A 25,341-nucleotide genomic window follows, 5' to 3' on the forward strand; every position below is an offset into this window, starting at 1 on the left:
TTTGAACTGCAGTCTAATTTCAAAGGTTTATCAAAAAGATAAAGAAAACTGCAGTTTCATCTGAAACTGTTAAAACAGCTGACATATGCCATTTTTTCCTTTTAAAAACGGTTCAAAATATGTCAACCTCAAATACATTCAACCTCTTTTTCAAGGCTTTAAATGGAAATTTAATTTGCAGCTTTGCTCGTATTGTTTCAGTCTGATTACAGCTGAACCTTTAAACCTTTGATTCTAAGTATGAATGACAGCTTTAACATCTGACTGAACATTTTAAATTATAAACTTATCCTATACTTGTAAAAAAATTTTCAAGCTTTCCTTTTGGTTTTAGTCTTTAAACTGAAATTGGCTAATTCTTTCCCCGCACTCCTTCATTGAAATAGGCGTGTCTCGGGTGACTAAGAAAACAACTCAGACCTCACACACAAGGTTTCGGGGAGTTGTCTGTTGATATTTAATACCCCCACTCCTCCTCTTTACCCTTTAAAGTACCCTTACTTCCTCCACCCCGCCCTTTTCCCACCACATCCATCGCACGTCATCTGGGTTATGGTCAGGCGTCCTCTCTGGCCGCCTGCCTGTCGAGAGCCAGCCTGCCGTCTGGGGTCCTCTGGGAGCGCTGGAAAGGAGCCTGAGATGGCGCTTGCAATGGTTCGCTCCGAAGCGCTGCTTACAGCTTCTTGAGGTGTTTCGCTTCACCTGTTGTTGCATATTTTGTTTCGCTTTGGAGAAAAGCTGTTGTTTTTAGGTGATGCTCTGTGAGATGATGTCGACGAATACAACGATTTGTATTTGAATTCAGCTGTGAACATTAAGGAGATTGGATTGACAGATCAGCGTCAGTCATTCAGTGCACACACAGAAAACAGAAAACGCATGCAAACTCCACACACAGTCTCAAGAGCTCCTGATCCAACAGACCTCCGATTGAAGTCTCCAGTCTTTGGCTTGGTGGAGGTGGAAGCAGTGAGAGATGGGGGAGCAGGAGCATTTGTTGACCCCAGGGAGCTTTGCAGGATTTAAAATGTTGAGCCACCTGAAGGGAAAAAAAGTAAGAGAGATGGAGAAGAAAGAAAAAGCGTCTGAAACATGAGGGGAAAGGGTTCTTTTAGCTTTAGCCTTTTCCTCTGGTGCACTGGGAGAGGCCCCTAGTATGGCAGCTGTCCTAGTGTGTGTGCATGTGCGTGAGACACAGAGCGAGAGACCAAGTAGGAGAAGGAAAGGGGTCAGGTTGCACCCCTCTTTCACCCCTACAACCCCATACAGACACATTCACACAAACTTACATGCAGCAGCAGTAGCTTAATATGACTACAGCCCAACCCTGATTGCTAAGATTGCACTGGCGTCATAGATGGCCGTTTCAAAATCTGCCCGGCAACGGGACAGATCACTGAAGTGTAGAGTGTAACAGCTACCCCACTGGCATCCCTCTGGTAGGCTGGCATCCTAGCTGGGGCACCGAGGGGCACTTCAATTTCAGCTTGGTGTACAGTGCTTCTCGTAAGATTTATGTGTAGCTGACAGCTGAGTGTTGCTGAGTGAGTCTTCTCTCTCTGTGCAAGAAACGCTGCAGATTATTTTGATCAGCACAGGAGAAGGCAGAGGAGTAGGGAGAGCAGGATATGAAATATGGCATGCACAATGTAGACAATAAATGCTAAATGATATTAAACTGCATGCAGTTGCAGAGAAACCGTGACAAGAAAACCAAGCAAATGAGAGCAGATTTAGAAAATCATAGCATAATAGCAGGAGTTATGATAGTTTTAAGATTGCATGCAGAAGAATGCTCAGAATTTCAATATGTACATATATTTAATTAAAGGAATGCCTTTCAAGGACCGACAAACTCTGAGCCTCCATCCCAAAGTTTATATTAATGTAGTATTCAGGTTGACTAAACATTATATTGTTAAAGCTACAAACTTTAGCATGAGCCCAATATGGTAAGTGCTTACAATTTTAGCGGGAAATGCTAGTTTTTGGCCAATGAGTTAAATTGGGCTTACCATGGCAACACCGTTTGATCTAAATGGTGCGTGTGGGGGGGAAAAATTCACTGAAAAGTGTGTTAAACAGTTGGACACATGTTTCATCTCTAAAGGACTTCTTTCCCCAGTCACTAAATCACCCATCAGCACCTGAACCGCTAAATAAGCTAAACCTGTTGTTGCACTGGTGCAACAATGGATAAGACTCACAACAGATTCCCAACAGCTCCACCCATGTGGCGATGCATAGTTGCGCGTTACTGTAATAAAGATGTAGGGAAGTGCACAGCACAGTGTTTTTCCTTGGCTTAGTGCATCCATAACATGAATCGTCCTGGTGCTGCACATTGTTATTATTTAAGATGTGTGAAACAACCAAAACATCTGTCTTTTGCCAAAAGCCCTTCAGTCCATGCTTTGGTACAGATAATTTATAACTCGTATATGAGAATAGAGTGAGAGTCTGTCTGGCCAGAGAAAGGCAGCTAGGTGTGAGGTCAGCGGGTCACAGACAGTCCCTGAGCCACTCAAAGCCTGACAGAGTCAAAGCCCCCAAAACAGACTGGAGAATCCATCTAGAAGCCAGAGCAAGTGGCGTGGGTTTTCTAGAAGAACACACCAGACAGGAAACCACATGATATGTGTGCTTTAGTGTCTGGTGTGTGAGAGTACGAGTGTGTAGGTGTTTCTTTCTCTGTTATACGCATATACTCTCTGTGGTGTGGGTTGGCTGAGGTCATCTGAGTGGAGACTGTCTAATACTGTGGCCATGCTTGTTTAATGGAAGTCAATCAGGGCTATGTATTTCTTGCCAAGACTCATCACTTTATTGATTACTCTGAGACTTCTCAAGAAAATCCCTATATTGCCAGATGTGACATTTTAACATAGTTGGTTATTATTTCTTTCTTTTCTTTTTTTTGTAACTGACGTGCTGAACTGATGCTTTGAATTTGCTCCGTAAAGATAAAACACGTTTAAAATGTAAAAGCATAACCCCAAGAAGAAGTCATTATTAAAATAGTAAAACATTTTCTTCTTTGTTTGCAGTAACTTCCATAAATAGAGCCGTCGATATAGCCCACCTTTTGTTCGGCCCCAACTTCTGGCTAATGCTCATCTGCCATTGGTTCCAAAAAGAGGAGCATATTTCCTCATTTTGCTGGGAAGGAAATGAAATTGCAACAATTGTGCTTTGGTAACGGAGGAACCTTCTGCCTCGCCTGCCGCAAGAACTTCCTCTGTTGCTCTGCTGGGAGATTGGATTTCTTTCTCTGCAGCAGCGCAGAATCAGAGAGGTGGGAGAGAGGGGTCGGCGAGGCTGTGACCTGTGTCTCTGTGCTGACTTGACTATTGCTACAACTAATGGCTGTTTTCATTATCTGCCACTTTGTTTCTTGTTTTAAGCAGAGATTAATGCCTTATATTATTAGTGTTCATAGTCATGAGCATGGCCAAGTCACATATTTTAAAAAATCCATTTAAAACCAAAAGATCTTCAGTTTTTCATCGAATCTGACAGTTTGGAATTGGAATTTTGCACTTGTGTGCAATTCATGCTTTCCTGTCTCTTAAGAGTATTCCTTCCTGAATACATTAAAATAATATTGATATTAATTTCTTACATGTTTGTGCTTTGTATTTGGTGCTGGTGTTAGCCTAAAGTTCTGCATGGAGTAGAACAATGACTGGATACACTGAAAGTAAAAAAATTATTTATTAATCTTAATATTCATGAAAGACTTTTTGGTTTTGGTTTTTTGCGACCACATCTGAACTGCATCATTGCAGCAGTGATATCCAAAGAGAAAAATGAAGTCTTTTTTTTTGTTGTTGTTGTTGTTTTTGGTTTTGTCGTGTTTTTCTTCTTCTTCTTCTTCTTCTTCTTCTTCTTCTTCTTCTTCTTCTTCTTCCTTTTTTTTTTTTTTTTTTTTTTTGCTCCATGTCCTTGATTTTTTTTTTTCCTTTTCTTCGATCTGTCTGACTGACTGTCTGTCCCACCTTCTCTTTCCCCGCCGGCCTTCCCGCCTCTTCGTCTCTCTCTGTGTCTCTCTGGCTACAGAGTGATGATTCAGGCCCTATTGTGAAGTCAGCAATCCGATACAGAGCAAGCCCAAGAGCGAGGGTGGGGGGGGAGGGAGGAGGGGGTGGATGGAAGGATAGAGAGAGGGAGAGAGCGGGGGGGGGGGGGGGGGTGAGAAACAGGATTATGGGTGTTCTCGTAGCGGCGCCCGTGCTATTGCGAGCCCTAGGCGGTTTGGCACCCTTACCTGTCCTCTTCTTTACCTGTTGCTCTCATTCTCCAAGTTCACTCTGTAGTCTACGTGTCTCTCCTTCTTTGTTTTCCTTTATCTTTATCCTCCTCACACCCACCGAACTCCTCACTGACCTTTTTTTCTTTTTTCTTTTTTTTAAGCTCCTTGACCATCTTTTTTTTTTTTTTTTTTTTTTACACTTACATACTCTCTCTCCCCTCAATCTGTCTTCCTTTTTTGTAGACATCTGGTATTGTGAGTGATTTTATTAGGAAGTTGATATGAAGTGTTTCGAGGCCTGGTATGATGGAACAGCTTGCCACTTCTGAGACATTTAACTCCTGTTCGCTCTCCGTGGTGCATAGGCCAGCCGTAACTTCTAATAATCAGCCGCATAAAGAATCCACGAGCAGATGGTGTTTGCATGTGTGGGTGTGTGCGAGAGAGACCATACCTTTCTCTGCACTGAAAGTCTCTCCTTGTGTCCCTTTTTTTTTTTTAAGGATATCTACCTTATGTTGTACCTCTCGCATGCATGCACACTGTGATGTCATGAGCGGCATTATTTAACAGGCAGCTGGGAGGCCATTCATCATTTAATTAAAAGCGTCTGAAAGGGATCTGAGGCCTAATGAGATTAGCTTTAATTATTGATGCCGCTGCTGCTGCTGCCCCACACACACACCACCTCCAGTGATGACCACCACAGATATTTAGACCGTCTAGTCTTTCAGCCTTAACACAAGTAGTTGCATGCACATTTTTTTTGCTTTTCAGTTCTTTTCTTCCCTACCTGATGTCTTCCCAGACCCACGCACATCCCATTGATATTTGTTTCCCTTTGGGATGTCAAGGTGCTTTGGAGGGGGGGGGCTACGGTATGAAGACCAAGCAGGGGGTGCGGTAGCTGTGGTCAGGTTGGCGATGGGGGTGTTGCTTGAGGCTGGTGTTGAGTTTCTTTAGGTCTCGCACACCAGCAGAGAACTTGCTGCTTTATTTTTTTCCCCTTAGTTTCATCGCTTTCATACATATCAGTGGATTTATTTTGGATCCATTCTGTTAAGTCCTTGGTTTTCATACTGTAGCCTGGGCAGAAGGTAATATTTTGTATGGCTTGTGATAACAACTTACTTCATGTCACACTATGAAACATTAGTATAGAACCAGACCCAGACAGCATTTTCTTCCACTCTGGCTGTAGCTTATCATAGCAGGCCAAACCTTTTTAACTTTAACAAGGATCTGGTGTCGCCTTTATTAATCGTTGAAGAACACTATTAGGTACACCTTGCTAGTGTCAGGTTGGACCACCAAATGTTTTCAGGATGGCCATAATTCCTCATGAAATAGATTCAAAAAGGTGTTGGAAACATTTCTCAGAGATTTACGTCATGTTGATATGAGAGCATCAAACAATTGCTGCAGATTTATCAACCTCACATCCATGATGTGATTCTCCTGTTCTTCCACATCCCAAAGGCGCTCTATTGGATTGCGATCCGGTGACTGTGGAGGCCATTTGAGTGCAGTGAACTCAATGTCATGTTCAAGAAATGAATTTGAAATTCTTTGAACTTTGTGACGTGGTGTGTTATCCTGCTGCAAGTAGCCATGAGAAGATGGGTACACTGTAGTTATAAAGAGAGCAAAAATAACAGTCAGCTAAAATATCAGCTAGGCTGTGATCATGCTCAGTTGGTACTAGAAGGCTCAGTGTGCTAAGAAAATATCCCCCACACTATTACACCAGCACCACCCTGAACTTCTGGTACAAGACAGGATGGATCCATGCTTTCACGTTGTGTACCCCAAATTCTGAGCCTAACATCCGAACGTTGCAGCAGAAAATGAGATTCATCAGACCGGGCAAAGTTTTTCTAATCTTCAGTTGTCCAATTTTCATGAGCCAGTGTGAAAAGTAGGCTCCGTTTCCTGTTCTTTGCTGTCAGGAGTGGGGTCTTTTATTACTGTAGTCTATCTGCTTTATCATGTTGTCCATTCACAGATGTTTTTATGCATGGTTGTAATGACTAGTTAAGTTCCAAGGCATTCTCCTCTGACCTCTGGCATCAACAAGACATTTTCACCCGAACATCTGTAACTCACTGGATATTTTCTCTTTATTGGGCCATTCTCAGTAAAGCCTCGGGATGGTTGTCCCGGTTCGACCAAGTCTAGATGACTTGGGCCGCAATCACATGTTGTTCAGATAATAAAAACTCCGAAGACCTCTGCCCTTTAAAAACCTCTTTTTATTTTCTGTTTAAAATGTAATTTATAATTAAAATTCAATCTATCTGTCCAAGGTCATGACGCGAGAGAAAGGATCACCAGTATGTTTAAATAGAACACCATTAAAAAAATGTAAAAGTGGAATATTGGCCAGGTAAAATGGTTCCAAGTTAGGCAGATTGCTTGATCAAGGCTTTTAGAACAGCTTATAACACCACGGTCCAGAAAAGTCTTCTCACTTACTTTTAAGCTTAATCTGTGAAAACTCATATTCCTTCTCTTTCACCTCAAGGCTTTTACATTCATATCACACTTCCCAGGAGTTTCATATATTGTAGTCATAATTTTTACGACTGCATCGTGGGGTCTAAACCAGCGATTTATGGGGATAAAGCTAATGCAGGTGGGGAAAAGATGACAAAAGAAAAATTATTGCATGAAAATTACTTATATTACCTTGCATGCAGGGAAATTTGCAAATTAGTTTGCCATTGTGCTGAATTTTCTTTTAATAAAATTTAACATTGGTCCTTTAAACAGCATACTAAATCGCAATGCAGCGCAGATATGGGAGTCACTTAATGACGCATACGTTATGTTGTCATTTAGATCAATTAAGGGTCACTGATTAATCATTATGTCTGAAAAAGGTTAACCAACAGTCGATTAAATAGCATTTTAAATTATACTGATCCTTCCAGTTCATTGTCCACTCATCTGACCTACTGTCAGACTTTCAAGAACTTCATATTAAGGTGTTTGTTCTGGAGTGTGGTTCTATACCACTAAGTAGTTGAGTGATGTGCTCAGTATGTGTGTGTGTCCGTGCACGCAGTCAGCCATGGAGTGGTTTAAGTTTCTCCCAGTTGTTTTTTTAATCACTCTCATCAGATTAGCTGAGCAGGGCCAGTTGAGGCCAAACGCACTATTAACAACCCAGAACCAGTGTACACACACACACACACACACACACACACACACACACACACACACACACACACACACACACACACACACACATCCATCACTGACTTTTCATTTGTCTCCACTGAGTAAAGCTGCATTAAATCGTGTCTGTGATCCGTCACTCCCTTAGACAATGAGGAGCCAATTTAAATAGGCGACATGAAGACCACCAGCACGGTGAGCAGCATGGAGATTGGTCTGTTCCCCTCTGTAGCTCTTCCTCCCCCAAACACGTGGATTTACTACCGCAGTTCGACTGAAGAAAAACAAACGCTTGGGACTTCAGGATTAGTAAGATGCACTAATGATATCTGCGGTTTTGCTTAAACATAAACGCCCAGAATTTATACTGTGATAAGACTTAAATGGAAAAAGAAAAACAGTTTTACTGTAAAAGTGTGACTTTTATCAGCGAGCCGAATGGAACAAAAACTAGATCCACGAGGCGGGCGATAGTCATTGATTCCTTGTAGGCAGCCCACTTAGCCTTTAGTGGCTCATTCTGACCTTTGTCAGCAAGCTTGTTAGAAAGAAGAAATAATAAAAAATAAAAAAAACTTGTTTTTTATGTATTTTTATATTTTAAAAAAGTCCCAGTTTACCTTTGGAGACGCTGATAACAGAACAGCTTAGAACACAGTATTGTGCAACATTTTGCTGGCTTCATTTTTATTTGTATTTAACTGTTTATATTTTTAAATGTCTTTAATTGATTAGCATAATGTAGCTACTGCTTGTTGTAACAATAACTATTTATTTGGTGAAATCTTTCACTGCGATTAGTTATGCTGTCCAACTTCATCATATTAGTACAAATATATTCTCCTGGCATGGTTTGCTGAAGACATCGCAAGTCACTCGGTGTTGTGAGTTAGGCTCTCTTTCTATGTAGTAAAAGTTGTGAACATCACCAGGCTGGCAAATTTATGTAAGCATGGCCAGGTGAAGCGAAGTATACCTGGCTAGAAAGACATGGAGGGAGAGAGAGTGAGAGAGGTTTTCGGAGAGTACCTATTTCACCCAAACACCACCTCCTTCTCCCTGCTCCACAAACTGTTCTCTCCTTTCACTCCCTCACTTTTTTCCCCTCCTTTATAGCTTCCTACTACACCTGAAAAAGGGGCATTTTTGGAGGCATAAAGAGAGGGATAGATTTACACCTCCCCAGGCTTGGGGAACTGTGGGGTGTAGGAGGAGGGAGGGCTGGAGGGTGGAGGCTCGGCACAATGTATTTTACATGAAAGGAAGGGGATAGAGTTACCATCCCGATAACCACTCATACAAACGTGGAGAGCAGAGAGCTTTGAGCAGGGGACAGGTAAACGGGTGACTCTGTGTGTGTGCATATGCGTGCACGAGGGGAAAATGCAGAGTATAGATCGAGATGAAGCTTGTGTTTGTGTGGTGAGCAACATTCTTCATGAATGTTTTGTGGTCGACACACCAGCCGATGGCGCAGGCAGGGATGGTTGGGTGATCGTGTTGCACAGGTGTATGCGTGCATGCCCGTGTTTGTGCGCGTGTGCAACGACTGTCCCTCTGTGTCCCATTAACTACACAACTAAAGACTACACAGCTACATTCTTTTTCTGATCCTGATGTTTTTTTAGCCTTTTTAAATGCAATTAAATTAAAACTATAGGATTTATTTAATACAGAAAAACATTTAGTGTCCATTTACATTTACAGTTTTCAAGTTTTAGGATTATCATCAGTAACTATTTAGAGCAGTTGTGACTATTTTTTTTTTCACCCTTTTTAGAATTTTATCCAAATCATATAATCAGGCATATGAAAAAGAAGAAGAAAAAAGTCCATAATTAAGCTGGTCACCCCTCTGTAATAGATTCCTTGGGTCTGGCTCTTTCAGATTAAAAGGAGGGTGTTTTTATTTAGTTTTTTTCTCCATTGTTGCTAGCTGCTCACTCACAGCACCACCTGGATCATTGTGTTTTTAACTAAAATGTCCTGTAAGGGCTGTTTTAAAGTAGTGGTACTTTAGTTCTGTAAAAGGACGTGCTAAGGATATAAAGAATGTGAATACTTTTAACACCACTAAGGTTAGCTTACTAAACCTAGCCAAACACTGGCCTTAACTGGGAATTCTGGTGCAATGTTGTGTCTTGAAATGAGGTTTTTGGAGATCTGGAATGTTAATGCTTTTGTCTGGAAAGCATTTTAGTGCAACTTCTGTTGATTTAAATGTGCCATATGAATAAAACACATTTGATCTGACTTGACTTGATCTTCTTGTCTAACTTTAACTGATGAAGTGAATGAGCCTATGCTTAGGCCAGATTTAATAAATCAATTCTAAATTTGTTAGATCAACATCAAAGTGCTCAGAAGTGGATTTTTAAAGTGTGATGATGGAGCTAAAAAAATATAAGTAAATCATGAAAAGCTAGATAAAAAAGGAGCAGGGTCTGTCTTAGTCAGCCCTCCTGTTGGAGGTGAAGAGATAAACTGCTGTTGTTCCACTTGAAGAACACAGTTATTCTCAAGGGCCTCTCCAAATTGAATGAGCCACCTCCAACAGGCCCTTTGAAAACACTCCTAAAGTCAACAAAAACCAAAAGTAAGTGCAGCTATTTGACTGTATTAATATAATGCCCTCTTCCTCTGCTCAGTTCACTGCTCAGATGTGCCCATGCCCCACTCCTGTTTTTTTTTTTTTTTTCTTTTTGTATGTGTGTGTGTGTGTGTGTGCAAGTGCATTTCATCAGGCGTGTTTTGGGACGCCTCCCCTGCTCCCTTCTCCACTTGCTGTGAAAATATTTCATCGGGGATGTTTTTGGACGACCCCCCGCCCCCCGATCGGGTCTAGCCTGGCTAATAATAAAGTGCTTGAGTTGTCAAGCGCTTCGGCAACACCCTAATCTGTTCTGACAGCCAGTCCTCCACATTCACTCTCAAACGTCCAGTACACACACACGCGCGAACGCACGTCGGCATCCACATATAACACACTTTCAACAGACATTCGCCACGATCTGTGCACACAGGTCCTCTAGACAGTCTATCAATCACGGAGTTTATTGGGGCCGGGGATAAATGCTTTGGGACGGGGCCGCATGCTGTCACTATGGTGAGCGAGCTAAAGGTGGCTGGAGCACAGTTGGAGACAGTGGCTCTGTTCCAGATTGGTCTCCAGGCCTGTATAGATTTGTTACTGCTCCCTTAGCTATTTTCTATTGCCGTGTACACACACAGCAACATTCAAAATGTTCTGAATGTTGTTGAAGGATCATTCATGCCAATTAAATTCTATTTAGTTATAATCGTATCTAGCCACCATTTGCAACTATTAACAGTCAATTCATTCTTGATTGGTCTATTTAAAGTGGCATCACCAGCATAAAAAGCCTACACATCATGTTTTACATCTCATATTTTCCAGAATTTTAAGTGCTTTGACATTAAAACCCATCCACACACATATTGAAACAGCAAAAAATACAATAACTAAAACTAAAATGTTAATAGTAACTTTAGAAATGTGATGCTTTGTGTGCATAAATCTAAAAGAGTCAAGATCCACTGGTTTCCCCAGCAATATGCAACAATATGAGGTCTAAAATGTAAACAGGAGGAGTTTTGTTGTGCCTAAATTCATAAATTTTTTTCACAAGGCACCTTCATGTAATATAAAGTTAGTGAAGAGCACTGAATTTTCTTCCCCTCTGGGTTAAACAGGACTAAAATTGGGCCACGTCTCTCCAAAATGTGCTGAGGGAGTCAGATGTCAAGAGTTTGCTTCATGAAATATTTTTCTCCTCAAGTGCTTTTGTGTTAAATGTGTTTTTGTTGTTTTTTTAGGTCCTTTCAGCTTTAAAACTCTGATTTTTTTTTTCAAATCATGGGGAAAAAAGTAATGATCTCTATTTTTTTTTCCCATTTTAACCATAGCAGTATAAATAGAATAGCATTCGTCTTGTGTTTACTGGGAAATCTCAGAAACATTTATCTCAAAACTATACGCATGATCCTGTGCTGATACAGAAAAGTAAAAAAGCCAGTTTTGTAATGTGGGCGATCTGATCCCAGTATTGGTTCTATGGTGACGTTTAGGTAAAGAAGTGAGTGTCAGAAATTTGCAGTGGCCTAGTTTAGGCGCATGTATGAGTGTGAAATCATTCACTTTTGTTTGCTTAACTCCTAGTGAGTGTGCAAATGTGTGTTTGAGTCTGTCTCCAGGGGTTAAAGTGGGATTTGGCATGTTGGGGAACCCTAAGATTGGTTGTAAAGGCACCGTATGGGTAAAAGAATTACTTGTGAAGCTGTGATCAGCTGACCCAAGCTGCTACCCTGATTTATGGCTCTCTGTGGGTTCTACAAGATATAAGCAAATGTTTCATGAGCCATGGCTGATTTTCCAGTATGATAAACACTGTGAAGCTAATATAAAAGGTAGAATTCAGTGAGTGATTCTAATCAGCATCTTTACCTTAAATATAAACAGATTTTTGTTACCTTTTGATGTAACCTAACACTGATCTTGAATGCCGTGTCTCCTGTGTACCAGTCCAGCATATAGTGTATCACTGTGAACTTCACCATAATAGCACAAGCCAACCTGTTTAGCCTGCTCTACAATGCTTTGTTGAGCATTCCGTACCTCCTGTCCTCTTTCTTACATTTTTCTCTATTTTGTGACAAACATATTCCTGTTTGTGTACTTGCTGATATTTGTTCAGAGGCTCACAAAGATGCATCTTAATTTATCTCCCAAGTAAAGACAAAAAAGTTACTGCTTATAGCTCCATTCAGTGCCTCTAGCTAGTTGAGAAGCAGTTTATATCTACACCTTGAACGCATCACACGGATGAGAGGAAAGGATGTGTGGAGGGTTTAAGTGGGCTGTGGGATGTCTTTATTTTCTTGTTACTGAGCAAGTATCTCCATGAAGCATTAACTCGTTTGACGGTAACACGTCTTAAGATGCCTTTTTGGAGTTAATTGCTCGTTAGTTGACAGCGCCGGAACGCCGGTCCAGATCATTCCGAGCCCACTTTGACCCCTGTTGTTGTGAAAGGGTGCCATCTTCAGACTGAGGAAACTGGCCGCTTGTGTGTCTGTGTGTGAGTGTGATTTGATATTACACTCAGCCCATTGCGCTAGCTCTGTTAGACTTCACATATGAGACAGATGTGCAGCCGTGTGTTTCCAGTTAACACAGATTGAAAGTATGTGTGTGCGCGTGTGCTCAGGTGCACATGTGAGTCAGTGGGTGAGATGGGGGAGGGTGTGTGGGGGTAGTGGTGTGTGTGTGTGTGGGGGGGGGGGGGGGGTCTCCTGCATGGTGTGAAGTTTATGGTCTGGCCTGTACTTTCTACTGCACAGCAAGATATTGACACTGCGTCCACACCATTTCAGCTTCATGGAAGTAATCACGGCAGAGCTGCCATCAGCAGGATTTATATACATGGATGTCTTTGATTTTAGGAAACATCCTAAAAACGTGTGTACAGCTCAGATGTTTCCTAACTTAGTTACTTCTGTTTTTCATTTAAATTCTCTTCCTTTTATGTTTTCATTCACAATCGAGTTAGGGAATTAAGTTTAACGGTGCCTATGTTAGGATTGGACCCACACATAAAAAAAAAAAGACATCTGTTACATTTAAAAAGTTCTTTGGGTTTAAACGTAAGCTTGAGTGAGCCTGTAATGAGTGACAGCTGAGAGAGGGAGAGGGAGGGAGAGAGGAGGAGGAGGAGGAGGAGGAAGAGGAGAAGAGAAAAAGAGGGGGTGGAGGCAAAGGAGGAGGGAAATGGGACGAGTGAAATGTTCCCCATTACTGGAGTCGAGAAGACAGAAGCTGAGCATGGATTGACCTTAGAGACAGAGAGGAAGAGAAAACGCTTGGTTTTTGTGCGGTCGTCATTTTCTAGCCCCTAGATATTTCTTCTGAGTGAAAGGGAGCGTCACAAAAGGAAGCAGGAAAAAAGTCGTCATTTGCTCCCTTAAAGCAGAAACTAGATAAACGTAACACCTGGAGTGCAAAGTGAGGAGAGGCAGGTAGACAGAGACGAGTGCTCAGTGTGTTTTCCGATAGTGTGTGAGAGACCAGCGAGCCTGCCTGTGAAGGGGAAGCTGGTGGATCGTACAGCTCTGTAATGCTTTGTGGAAGTAAAGGACTGCTAACGGACCCGATTACACCCTGAGGTAAGAAAAGGATCTCTCGGTCTGTATGGACGTGAGTGTGTTTCACGCTCAGAGTAATGCTAGTTATTTTTATTCAAGCAACTGAGATATTTTCTATATTCTTACATAGTTTGCTCATTTGTGAACAAATGTAAGTTGGACATCATTTGACACAGCACTCAGAGAATTTTTAAATGTATGGTGACAGCAGTGTTACTGGATTAACATTTGTTTTACTTAAATAAGACACGCTTTTACCGTAATTCTGTGTAAATACATTTTTCTTTGTGCTTTTAATACAAGGCGTGTTTTATTCTTCATAGTACTGTTTTCACATATACTGAAAAATATTCCACTTGTTTTTTTAAATGTTAATGTAGAAAATATAACCTCATCTGTATTTTCCAGTTTTTAAAAAAGTAAAAAAAAAATTACAATTTTGATCAAAGTAGGATAGCGACAGAAATTGACAAAAAAAACCTTTTTTTTAAAAATTGTGAACCATAAAATCTTATTTGTAGACAAATTTAGAAATTGTGTTTTTTAAAACCATCAAATATTAAGTGTGTGTGTAACTCACTCATTGCTGATGTGCTGGATTATGTGTTGTTCTTCATTCTCCATCCCTGTTTTGTCTTCCTGCACTGAACTTCCATAATGTATCAAAGAAAATAACAAAAAACTCGTTCAAGCACCATTTTTATGAACACTTTTGGATTCTGTAGTGAACTTTTCTTTTTAGAAGAACAAGCAAGAGAAGGAAACACAACTCTGACTAGACCAAGGGCAGCTTCTGCTTATTTCTGACTCTCACATACGCGTTAATGCTTCTTAAGGCCAAAGAAGGCCTCACGTTATTATTACATCCATTAGATTGAACAAACATCATTAGTTACACAAACACAGCAGTGTATAATTCCCTTTAATAAATCATTGTTATTAGTTCTAATTACCTGTAGCACTTGTATTTTTCCCGTAGGGAGTGCTCGGGCTGCCTAGGTAGTGTTCTAGACCGGTCACCTGGCCAACCAGGTCAAAGGTCACCTATTTAAATGGCTCAGGTGACACAATTGGGGTCTTCGAGCATAGTGGCCACCAAAGAGTGGACTCAGAGGTGTGTCGTTTCAGTATTAGAAATGAAAATTGGTGCATTGTACTACAAAATAAAGGAAGAATAGCATAGACTATCTAAATGCGGGGCTTAGTCATCATTTATTTGCAGCTTTTTTTAATGTGCTGCAAGTTGACATCAATAATGTAGTTTAATAATATAGTCGATGAAAATGGCTAAAGTCTGTATTGATCAAAGCCAAAACAAGTGGAACAAATGAAAGCTGGATGAAACAGGAAAAATAATGCTTTTGATTGTTTTATTATGTTAAAAAGAAATTGTGATGTGATTAGATCAGTAAGAGAGTTGAGTAAAATCAATATGTGGAATCTGTTTAAATGTGAAACTAGTTGTCCTCGATCCGACTGAAAAAGATAAAAGTGGCGAGATGTTAAGAGAGGTGAGAGCCTCTAGACCGCGGTTGACGCGGAGGGAAAGCGTGCGCGGGGATAAAGCACGACGATAAAAGCTTTTCAGGATCAAAGCCCGCGTGTGCTTTCACAGATCATGCCGGGACAGAAACAGTCCGGCTTGTGTATTTTCAAGTGTGTGTGTGTGTGTATACGCACGAGAGCTGTGTGTACACCTGCGTGCTGTATGTAGCCCTATGTGTACGTTACATGTGCATTGCAGTTTCTCACGGCCATGACGCTGATGTCGTGAGTGACAGCCTTGTTAAATTTCACTAAAGCATGAAACGTGACATGAAAGTGGCTTGTGTGTGTGTGTGTGTGTGTGTGTGCGTGTGTGTAAAGTGATCCATACTAGGGCACCGGCTAACCTTTGAACCCCGTCTTAAACAGCTAAGTGCTGCTTCTTATTCACTCACAGCAGGACCCTCTAATCAGAACCATAACAGCACAGTGTGTTCTCCACACACACACACACACACACACACACACACACACACACACACACACACACACACACATAAATATTAAAATGTCTACATACCTGCAGTTCAGAGTCTGCTTAGCCATGCACTTTCTCTGTATACTTACCTGTGATTGCGATAATGTGCAAATGACTGCTTGAATTTGGTGTGGGTGTGCGTCTGTATGCGAATTTCCATGTACGGGTGTGTGTCTTTGGCACCCCACACGTGCCCTACACCTCAGCAGTGTGTTGACACAGTGATTATAGGGCAGCTGGTACACATTGGCCCTGGCTCCGCCCTGCATTTACTGTTCTAATTAGTTCCTGTTGCAAATAAGACAGAGGAATTTTAATAGAGAACCACTGGTCTGCAGTCTAGCTGCACATACCCTCACACACAGCAACAGCCTGCGTGTGAGCACAAGGAGAAAGTTTGCGGCTGAAGAGTGTTTTCTTGATTCTTTTTTCTTCCCTACATCAGTGAAGAAGTAAAAAGTTCCAGCGCACTAACTGACATGGCCAAATGTCCCCCCACCCACACAAAAAAAGTTAAGGCTTGTTTTAGTGTCTGTGGTGACCTGTTTAACGGCGAAGACTAAACCCCGTGCTTTGACCTAACATGACCCCGCCGTGACCTTTCAACTCTTTAAGGGTTGAAAATGAGGCTTGAGCGTGAGCTGGAGTGGGGTCACGGGTGAACAAGGGAAAATTAATATCTGTCACTTAGATGCCAGTTAGTACTTCTGTCACAGTGGCGGCTACAGCTACTGACACCACATCCTGATTTATTTCTTTTTAAACATTTAACATTTGAAAATGAGAACATTTGTAAGTCACATTTGATGTGATGTAATTTCCCGTTGAGGTAACTGATGATGCGATTTGGGTTTTTAATGCCTACTTGGCAGAATTTTCTCTGTATTTGGTGTTGTTCAAAATGTGATGATTCTAGTATATGAAAAAAAGATCTGTGTTCAGCTGCTCACGTATTAACATGGTCGGTAGTGGCACATGTTGGAATTGACAGATTTTTAAGCGGGATGCCCTTCCCAAACGCAAGCCCGAAAGGATTTGTGTCTCCCCCCAGGATCGAACTGGCAAACCTTAATTTGATAGTTAAATGTGTTAGCCACTTCGGTGTTAATACTAATATAATCTGTCCTGTTTACAAACTGATTTATGAGGTTTGTTTATGACACACTAAATGCGTTTTCTCATGAACTGTGTGTGTGTGTGTGTGTGTGTGTGTGTGTGTGTGTGTGTGTGTGTGTGTGTGTGTGTGTGTGTGTGTGTGTTTAATAACATTTCCTTTCCTCTGTTGTCTCGGCAGGTAAAGAAATCACACACTGAATCTCATGTTCCAGACCCTTCAGACGTCAGGTACACTCATGTGTCTGTTTGCATAATGTGAGATACAGAATGTGCTTTTTCAGAACTCTGTGTGTGTGTGTGTGTGTGTGTGTGTGTGTGTGTGTGTGTGTGTGTGTGTGTGTGTGTGTGTGTCCGTCCTAGTTCATTAGTCATGGTGCAGAGAGGTGAGGTTTCACTGCAGTTGCAAGCAGTGATGAGGTCATCAACACTTCCCCAAGACCTCTGTGTCCTAAAACTGCACACCTACACACACACACACACACACACACACACACACACACACACACACACACACACACACACACACACACACACACAAAGAGGAAAAGATGTACTGATTTGATCAAACAGACAATAAAAAGGGAATGTGCTTTACACACAGTCAGTACATCAATTAGTCAAATTAGGAAATCAACTACATGCACTAAAATGCTACACCTTTGAATCTTTGAATTCAGGAAAATCAAGCACCCTTAGTGCAGTCTGTCTGTCTCTGTACTACGATGCCCCCTCCAGTTTGTGGAATTCCTCCCCTCTTGGGAATTCTACGATCAGCTGAAAGCTTTAGGCATTAACATCAGCACAAAAACTGTGCGCTGGGAGCTTCATCGAGAGTCAAAAAATTTTACAGTGTCAAAAGACTGCTGTAGCATGCTGCGTCTAGTTAGCTGTTGATAGCCTGAAGTGCTGGCAAATGTAGACAGTTTTGTTTTTGTTTTTTTAATTATCCACTTTAACTACTTATCCTAGTCTGAAATAGCTTAAATTGCAGAAACAGAGTAGCTGCAACCTGACAATTTGGAGATTTGACTTACTGCATGCCAGGATCCTGTAGCTTTGCCATTCTTCTCTTACTACCTGTTTTCCCCTTTTGTCCCCCTTTGGTAGCTTATTGATGAAGCAGTTTATACTTCTTAACAGCTGCATTGCAGCTCCTAACTATTTTTCTTTTTCTTCTTCTTCTTTTTTTTGCCTTCAGAAGAAATTGACAAGAAGGCACTTTCTTGCATAAAAAATCCTCTGAAATGGGCTTCTGTTTATATACTGCAACTTATTCAGTTAAGAGGGGGGAAAGGAGTGGATAAATCAAAAACAACCAGCTACAGGCCTAAATCTGCTAATTTAACAAAACGCGCCGTGCATCTCGGTAATATAGAGCATATTTTTTCAATGACCGAGCCATGATGTGAAAACCAGAGAAGAGTTTATGAAACACCACAACTCTTGCCATCGCCTCCCGAGAGGAGTGAAACAGAGGGAAAAGAGGAAAAAACAAGAAGGGGAGACAGAATCATTTCCTGCTGTTGAAAGACAAAAGAAAAGGATGGATGAAGGGGTTTAAGCACATGATGGAGAGAAAAAAAAAATGCGGGTTGGGGGTGGGAAACGAAGTGGTGGCGGCAACATAATCTGTGAAAGTTCTTAACTTTTCCCTTGTGTAGCAGATACACTTAAGGCCTTTGTTTGAAGGTAGGACTTGGCTCGTTTATTTTGTCCGCCGTAAACTGTCGTTGACGTCCATGCAATGAACGGGAGAACAAAATGAGTGTTTAGCCGTAAATAAGGAAACAAAAAGAAGAGTTGACCGAAATGGAGAGAGCTGATTTAGAGTGTTTATCTTTCACGCATTCTCCATTTTGCACCGTTTAGCAGGGTCTTTCTCGTTTGCTGAAAGCTATATGTTTATACCCGTCAGTCCGACTGTGGGTTGCAGTCATGTGTGGAGATACTATCTGCCCATAGCATTGAGATGGCCTTCTGCCAGACCGCCACACAGATGCACACGCTCTCTTTTCGTACACACACACACGTGCGCGCATAAACACACACCGAGCAGCAGCGGCCCGCATTTGTTTTATTCTTCTTCCATCTCTGTCATTTCTGGCTTTGATGTCTCACACAAGAGCACAAGTGTGACCAACCTGCGGGCTGCATGAGTCAGTGCTCAGAAATATGCACACACACACACATTCGTAAGAAGTATTGTCCACACACAGACCGATTCAACATGAAACTATAGTCTTGGTCCGAATGTACTGAAATCTGGGTTTGTGGTAACAGTGGTGAAAAGTCTGAATAAAGTATTTAATATACATTTGCTTGAAATCTAGAACTATAAAAATGTATTAATAGGATTTTTACCTCTTAGTTAGGGGTTATAGAGCCTATAGAGAGAGCAGTTGTTGCCACAATAAACTGTAATACACAAAAGGCAGACTTTTATTCCACTATGTGCATCTGCACTCTGTTCATGTCTTACTTACTTCCACTTCCAGTCATCCGCGCACACACGCAGACACACTCTCACTTTACCATTACCACCTTGTGTGCTGGTTCGTCCCAGTCATGCATGTGGAACACATTGTAAAACTAAAGCACGCTGGCAGGCTGTGGGTTTGTATTGGAGCCCAGAATTTATATATATACACACACACACACACACACACACACACACACACACACACACACACACCGCCACACCATAAAAGAGCCAGCAGGCCCACATACAAGGTGTAGCCCCTCTGAACACATGCTCATGTAAGCTAACTGGTGCTGAGAAGTATGAAGTTTATGACTGTGAGGATCTACAGTACAGTGGGATCTTAACATAATGTATGGTCGATGTAAATTCCCACCTGTGAGAACATATTGGCATTGATCTGCTATTCATTAAATAGCACATACAGCACATAACAGTAGAAGAGAGTTTACCTCTTTTTCCTTGCCATCTTCTCTCCCCAAATAGGTCTATGGAAATGCAGGACCTAGCCAGTCCTCATAACCGAGTGGGAGGTGGAGATTCGACAGGCTCCAAGCTGGACAAGAACAACCTTGGCAGCCCGTCTATCACCACCAATGGAACAGGAGGTGAGAAGATGGGATTTTTAGGAGGTTTTCTTAGGGGCTCCAGTATTTTGTACTCAGCTGTGTATCTGAAACTCAAAGAAAAAAATGTGTTCGACTGCTTAATAAATCTGCACACATTCCCAGAGGAAGTCAATATGATGGCAAATGCATAGATTTAGTTGTTTTCTGAGAAAAAGTGGGCTTATGGGTTCATGGCAACCCCAATGCTACTCCACCATCCCCACATTACTTTCAAGTAGCTGATCAGCTCCCTCCCACTCTAAGATGCCAGTTTAAGTAAAGCACAAAAAAAGAACTAAGAATTTTAAAAATTAAGTTTTATTTTTCCAAAATAAAGGTTGACGTTAAATTATATGAATCTTTCTTTGTTTGCAATCTTCTTCCATGAAAAAGGACATTCGATATGCTGCTGCAATAGATCTTTGCATTATTGACTGCCCACTGTGTCACAAAACCACTGTCTGACTATGGCCAACTTTAGTCAAAGGCATGACCTAATATCCCTGTGTGGATGCTTTTCCCACATCGTCATATTAATGTTGGTCCAGAATGAGTGTTACAGCTGACCAATAATGTTGTGATGTCATAGCTTTGTAATGTTGGGGTGGGGGGGCTTTTGTTAGTATAAAATTCTCTTCTGGAACAAATGCTAAGCATTTCAAGCATTTTCTTAATTCATTTATACAATATGATAAATATTGTTTGGGTTACATTTAGATTTAAATTTAGGTTACCAATGTTGCTTTGCTACAAGTGATAGTTTCTTTATAGCATTAGCTAACCTCTTGGCTAATGCTAACTGATTGCTCAGACAACATCATCCGTCAGATGCAATGTTTATCCAGGAACAACACCAACATGGGGTATGTCAGATACATAAATATCAAATATACTATATAAGAAATAAATAAATAAAACCTATATGTTTCCCTTTTGAACTAAACAAACAAGATTTGTTCATTTTTAAGCTTAAAAAGGTGCTGGTAAGCCAGATTGGTTACATTTGGACAGGAAAAAGCCAACAGTTTCATGTGTTTCAAGGCTAACTAATCTGACCCTCTTAGTCCTTTCTAACTCTAAGCTAGAAAACAAATTTGCCAGTATGTACGTTTACTTGAAATGCTGCATAAAGGTCCATGATGTATTAAAGTTAAAGGGTGAATTATTTCTTTGAAGAAAGGAGAGAGCCATTGATGCAGGAACAGTGAATTTACTGATTTCTATTTTTTTTTACGTTGTATAAAATGTAGTTGAAAGCCTAAACTCCTCCATTCAGAATACTCATTGTCTTTTATTCCTTTTTTTAATATAATCTTAATGCCAAAGGAGGTCCAATGCACATGTTGAAAGTCACTTAAGGCAAGAGCATTTGATGAGAAAAATGTAATGCAATGAAATTTATTGCAAAATCATCAGTCAGAAATCCTTTCAGCATGTAGAGATAAATACTTTTTGAGGAATTTATGGAGATGGAGGGACACACGCACATACAAATGCATGCATACACACTTCCAAGCTGGCATGAGTTCTTGAATAAACCACCGGAGAATGTGTGTAAACACACGGCGAAGCACTTCTGCACTCCTCCGCTAACGGCTTGGCAAAGTGTCTGTATGTGTGTGTTGGAGAGCAAGCTCAAAATCCCACTGGAAACTATTTCCTCTACAAGAGCATTAAAGCATCACTGCTCTCTTATATGTCAACACCAGTGAGCCCGCTCCTCTCTTTTTCTTCTTTTTCTTTACTCTGAGTCCGTATGCGTTTCTCCTTCTTTCTATTAATCTTTTTTTTCTCCTCTCACCCTTGATCTTCCCACTTTCTCATGCTCTGTCCTCTGGAACCATTTCTGTCAGGACAGTTTGATGATATAGCCCTGGACATGGTACTTTTGTTGAGGGCCATCGTTTGATCTATTGCTGATTTACCAGGCGGTGGAAACCACTTCTAATAATAATAATAATGTCATGGAAAAAGTGAGATGCTGTATTTTAGTCATTTTGATGTGTTAACATACTCGCAGTCACACATGCTCAGTGTGGGCTAACAGCACACCGAGACTGTATTAGAGCACATTAAATCATTTTTGATGAGCTCACAGTTAATGATTTAAGCAGACAGAGCTCGGGCTTCACAGAGAGCCAAAACAATCTACATACTCAACATTCCCCTCACCTGACATCAGCGAACGCTCAGGCCCAAAGGCCATCTCCATAGCAATTCATTTGTCTTCATTACAGCTTGTCCAGTGGATTGTATTGTTCCCTTAGGGGATTAATGAAGTTGTCCTGAACTCAATTGAGTTTTCAGATGGTTGCTAGTGATGGGCGTTTGAGAAAAGAAGCCCCTGAAACACATTATGTAGAATGATAAACTGATTAACAGGTGTCCTCTTCTTTTAAAAAGCGCAATCATGTGATGATAGATGAGCTGGTAATTAGAAGAATAGCTCGAGACTTTAGCAAGAACATATTTGTAGAGACAGAAATATCAGGAGATTAATCTAATAGCTGTTTGTTAAAGCAGATACAGTTGTCATGTATTATAATAAAATAGCTCTGTCTTAAAAGTCGCATATCCTTCTACTTTGACATATTAATGTTAGTCTCACATGTCCCCAGAATGTATATGTATTTATATTTCTCACTCTAACTCAAGCTATCTAAATGTGCCTTTTTGTGGATGAATCAGGGATTAAATGTGTTTAACCAAAATTCAGTTCAGTTTCATTAGCTACAACCAGTCCTGGCTACTACCAGACCTGTTGAATCAAGAACTTATTGAAACAGAATCTGTATGACAAAGTGAAATAGGCTTATAGACCTCAAAAAGTCCCAGATCATGCCACCATCTATAGAAATGTAAGACCTGTTTAGAATCGGTTAAAGTCACTGGTTGGAAACTGCCATTTCTAAGGCATTGGGACTGCATGGTGAGAGCTATTTTCCACAAATGGAGAAAAAGTGGAACCATGGTGAACCTTCTCCGGAGCGGTCAAGCTACCAAAATTACTCCAAGAGCACATCGACAATTCATTCAGGAGGTCACAAAAGAACTGAGAATAACATCTAAAGAACTAAAAGGCCATACGTTCCTTCAGTTATGGTCAGTGTTCATGATTCAACAATAACAAAGACTGGGCAAAAATGGCACCCTTTGGAGAGTTCCAAGGAGAAAACCGCTGATGACCAAAAAGAACACAAAGATTCACATTTGCCAAAAAACTTGATGATGCCCAAGACTTCTGGGAAAATATTCTCTGGACTGATGAGACAACACTTGAACTTTTGGGAAGATCTGAGTTCTGTTTTATCTGGCATAAAACTAACACAGTATTTCATAAAAATACAAAACCAATATTCAAACATGGTGGTGGTAGTGGGATGGTTTGTGGCTGCTTTGCTGTTTCAGGACCTGGACGACTTGCCATAACTGATGGAACCATAAATTCTGCTCTCTACCAGAAAATTCTGGAGAATGAGGAGAATGTCCGGCCATCAGTTCATGCCCTGATATTCAAGCAGGACAATAATTTGAAACACCAGCATTCCACCTCTGAATGGCTCAGAGAAAAAAGGTTTTGGAGTGGCCTAGTTGTAGTCTGGATTTCTGATTGAGATTCTTTGGCATGACAGGACGATCATGCTTAAAAACCCTTTAATGTTGTTGAATTGAAACTATTCTGCAAAGAAGAGTGGGCCAAAATTCCTCCGAAGTGACATGAAGACTCACTACATGGGTTGCTGTGTGACTTTGTGTGACCAATTGAGGCAGCATCAGTTCTTTCTTCTGAAACATGCTCAGTTTCAGAAAGTTTTTTTATTGGATCTTTGATATCATAAAGAAGGGATATCCTTAATATGGTCATCACAGCCTTCTGGTTATGGATGTGAGCATAGGAGCCCAATCCATCCGTTCTCTTCAGTTTATCCAATTCAGGGTTGCTGGTGGGCTGGAGCCTATCTCAGCTGTCTTAGGGTGAGAGGCAGGGTACACCCCGGACAGGTCATCAGTCTGTCGCGGGGGAAAGCACATAGAGACAGACAACCATTTGCACCACATTGACTCACCCAGCTATTTTTCTTTTCTCTTTTTCCCTAAGGGGCAGCCAATTACAAGAATGTTTGCATAAATGGGGTGACTTAAAGGGAAAATTATTCAGACAGAGAATGATTTGAAGGGCTTACCAAAATCCAGTGTGAGATACATAAGGGTTATTTTGACCTACACCCAAATGGATATATTACCTTTGATTTAAGACTCAAACTAGACTTAACAGGTGGGAAAATTACGTCTGGCTTTGTCCAAGGGTAACAAAATCCACCTACCAGCACCTCTAGAGTTCTGAAATCAGTTTGTTTTAATCTGTACAAAAAATCAGCAGGTTGGGGGTTATATATGCCTTTACTGACATCTTGTTTCTAAGCTTTTGGAGCGCTGGGAAGCAGCTGTTCTACCAGTTTTATAAGCTAACCATTTCCTTACTCTAGCTTCATATTTAGCATAGAGACAAAATTGTTACTGACCGTCTTAATAACTTGGCAAGAAAACATGAAAGCAAGACGATGGGGAAAAAAACACAAGTCTTTAAATATTCCCACAATATAACTATTTCGGGAATGTTTGTTTTTCTTTTATATTCAACGCAAATGTCTACGAAAAGATCAGTACCATGTGACCCCGTATACCTTTGACCTGCATCTGGTTTTCAGTGGGTCGTATCCTCATCACCTTCCCACCTTGCACCCCTATAGGTGAAAGCATGACCGTTCTTAACACGGCTGATTGGCTGTTGGGCTGCAGCAGCCCATCCCCTGCCACAGGCTCCAAGGAATATGGTACAGAGGTGCATGTGTGTGAATCCCAGAGCAAAGATTTTACAGCAATACAGCAAAAGCATAGCCGTTGAACTTTCTTTAGTTTTAGCTAGCCACGGTTGTTGACTTGTTGTTAGTTGTGTTTTTTTTATTTTGGGTTTTGTTTGTTGGTTCTTGCCAGAGTTGCTCTGACTGATTTTTGGTTTGCTGTGAATTTTTTCTCTGCTTTCTGAATCTTCATTGTTTTTCTGCATCCCAGTTTATTACTGTGTGTGAAGTTTCTTTCTCTCTTTTTTATTTTTTTATTTTTATAGTATATTTACAGGGTTCCTACCAAAGACCCTCTGAAAAGAGGGGAATTTGATAAATTTGCAGGGGGAGGGCAATAAATCGCAAACATTTGCTAAGGATCACTTTGCATTAATTCATTTTTGAATGTGTTACTTACATTTTATAGTTTTCAAAGTCATCCATATCTTAAAAATAGCATCAGAAAACAATGACGAAGTAAAAAGCTTCAAGCATAGTGGTTATAGAGAGCCATTTAAAGACTGTGAAATTAAATAGTGCTTGCAATGGGAACCCTGCACGCAGCATTAAGTTGACATGCTGGAATTGCATGGACGTTTTCTGCTCTTACCCACTAAGGTTTGTTTCTGTCTGTGTGTTGCGGGAAGTCTTTACTGCTTTACCCTAATACTGACCTT

At 40.9% G+C, this 25,341-nt stretch overlaps 1 protein-coding gene across 10 annotated transcripts in view; it reads left to right on the forward strand.

The window, feature by feature from the left end:
* eya4 (EYA transcriptional coactivator and phosphatase 4) overlaps positions 1-25,341 on the forward strand; it is a 50,508-nt gene that overhangs the window by 5,506 nt on the left and 19,661 nt on the right. For 5 of the 10 annotated variants that reach the window (XM_026143371.1, XM_026143369.1, XM_026143368.1 and 2 more), the window contains 3 exons: positions 16,912-16,961; positions 19,699-19,820; positions 24,572-24,655. In XM_026143371.1, coding sequence (XP_025999156.1) covers positions 16,912-16,961; positions 19,699-19,820; positions 24,572-24,655 — 256 coding nt within the window. Of the gene's footprint in view, positions 1-13,208; positions 13,616-16,911; positions 16,962-19,698; positions 19,821-24,571; positions 24,656-25,341 lie in introns of those variants that run through there. The other 5 variants (XM_026143378.1, XM_026143373.1, XM_026143374.1 and 2 more) reach the window with 4 other exon arrangements.

This window comes from Astatotilapia calliptera, chromosome 15 (assembly GCF_900246225.1).
Source record: "Astatotilapia calliptera chromosome 15, fAstCal1.2, whole genome shotgun sequence".
NCBI lineage: Eukaryota > Metazoa > Chordata > Actinopteri > Cichliformes > Cichlidae > Astatotilapia > Astatotilapia calliptera.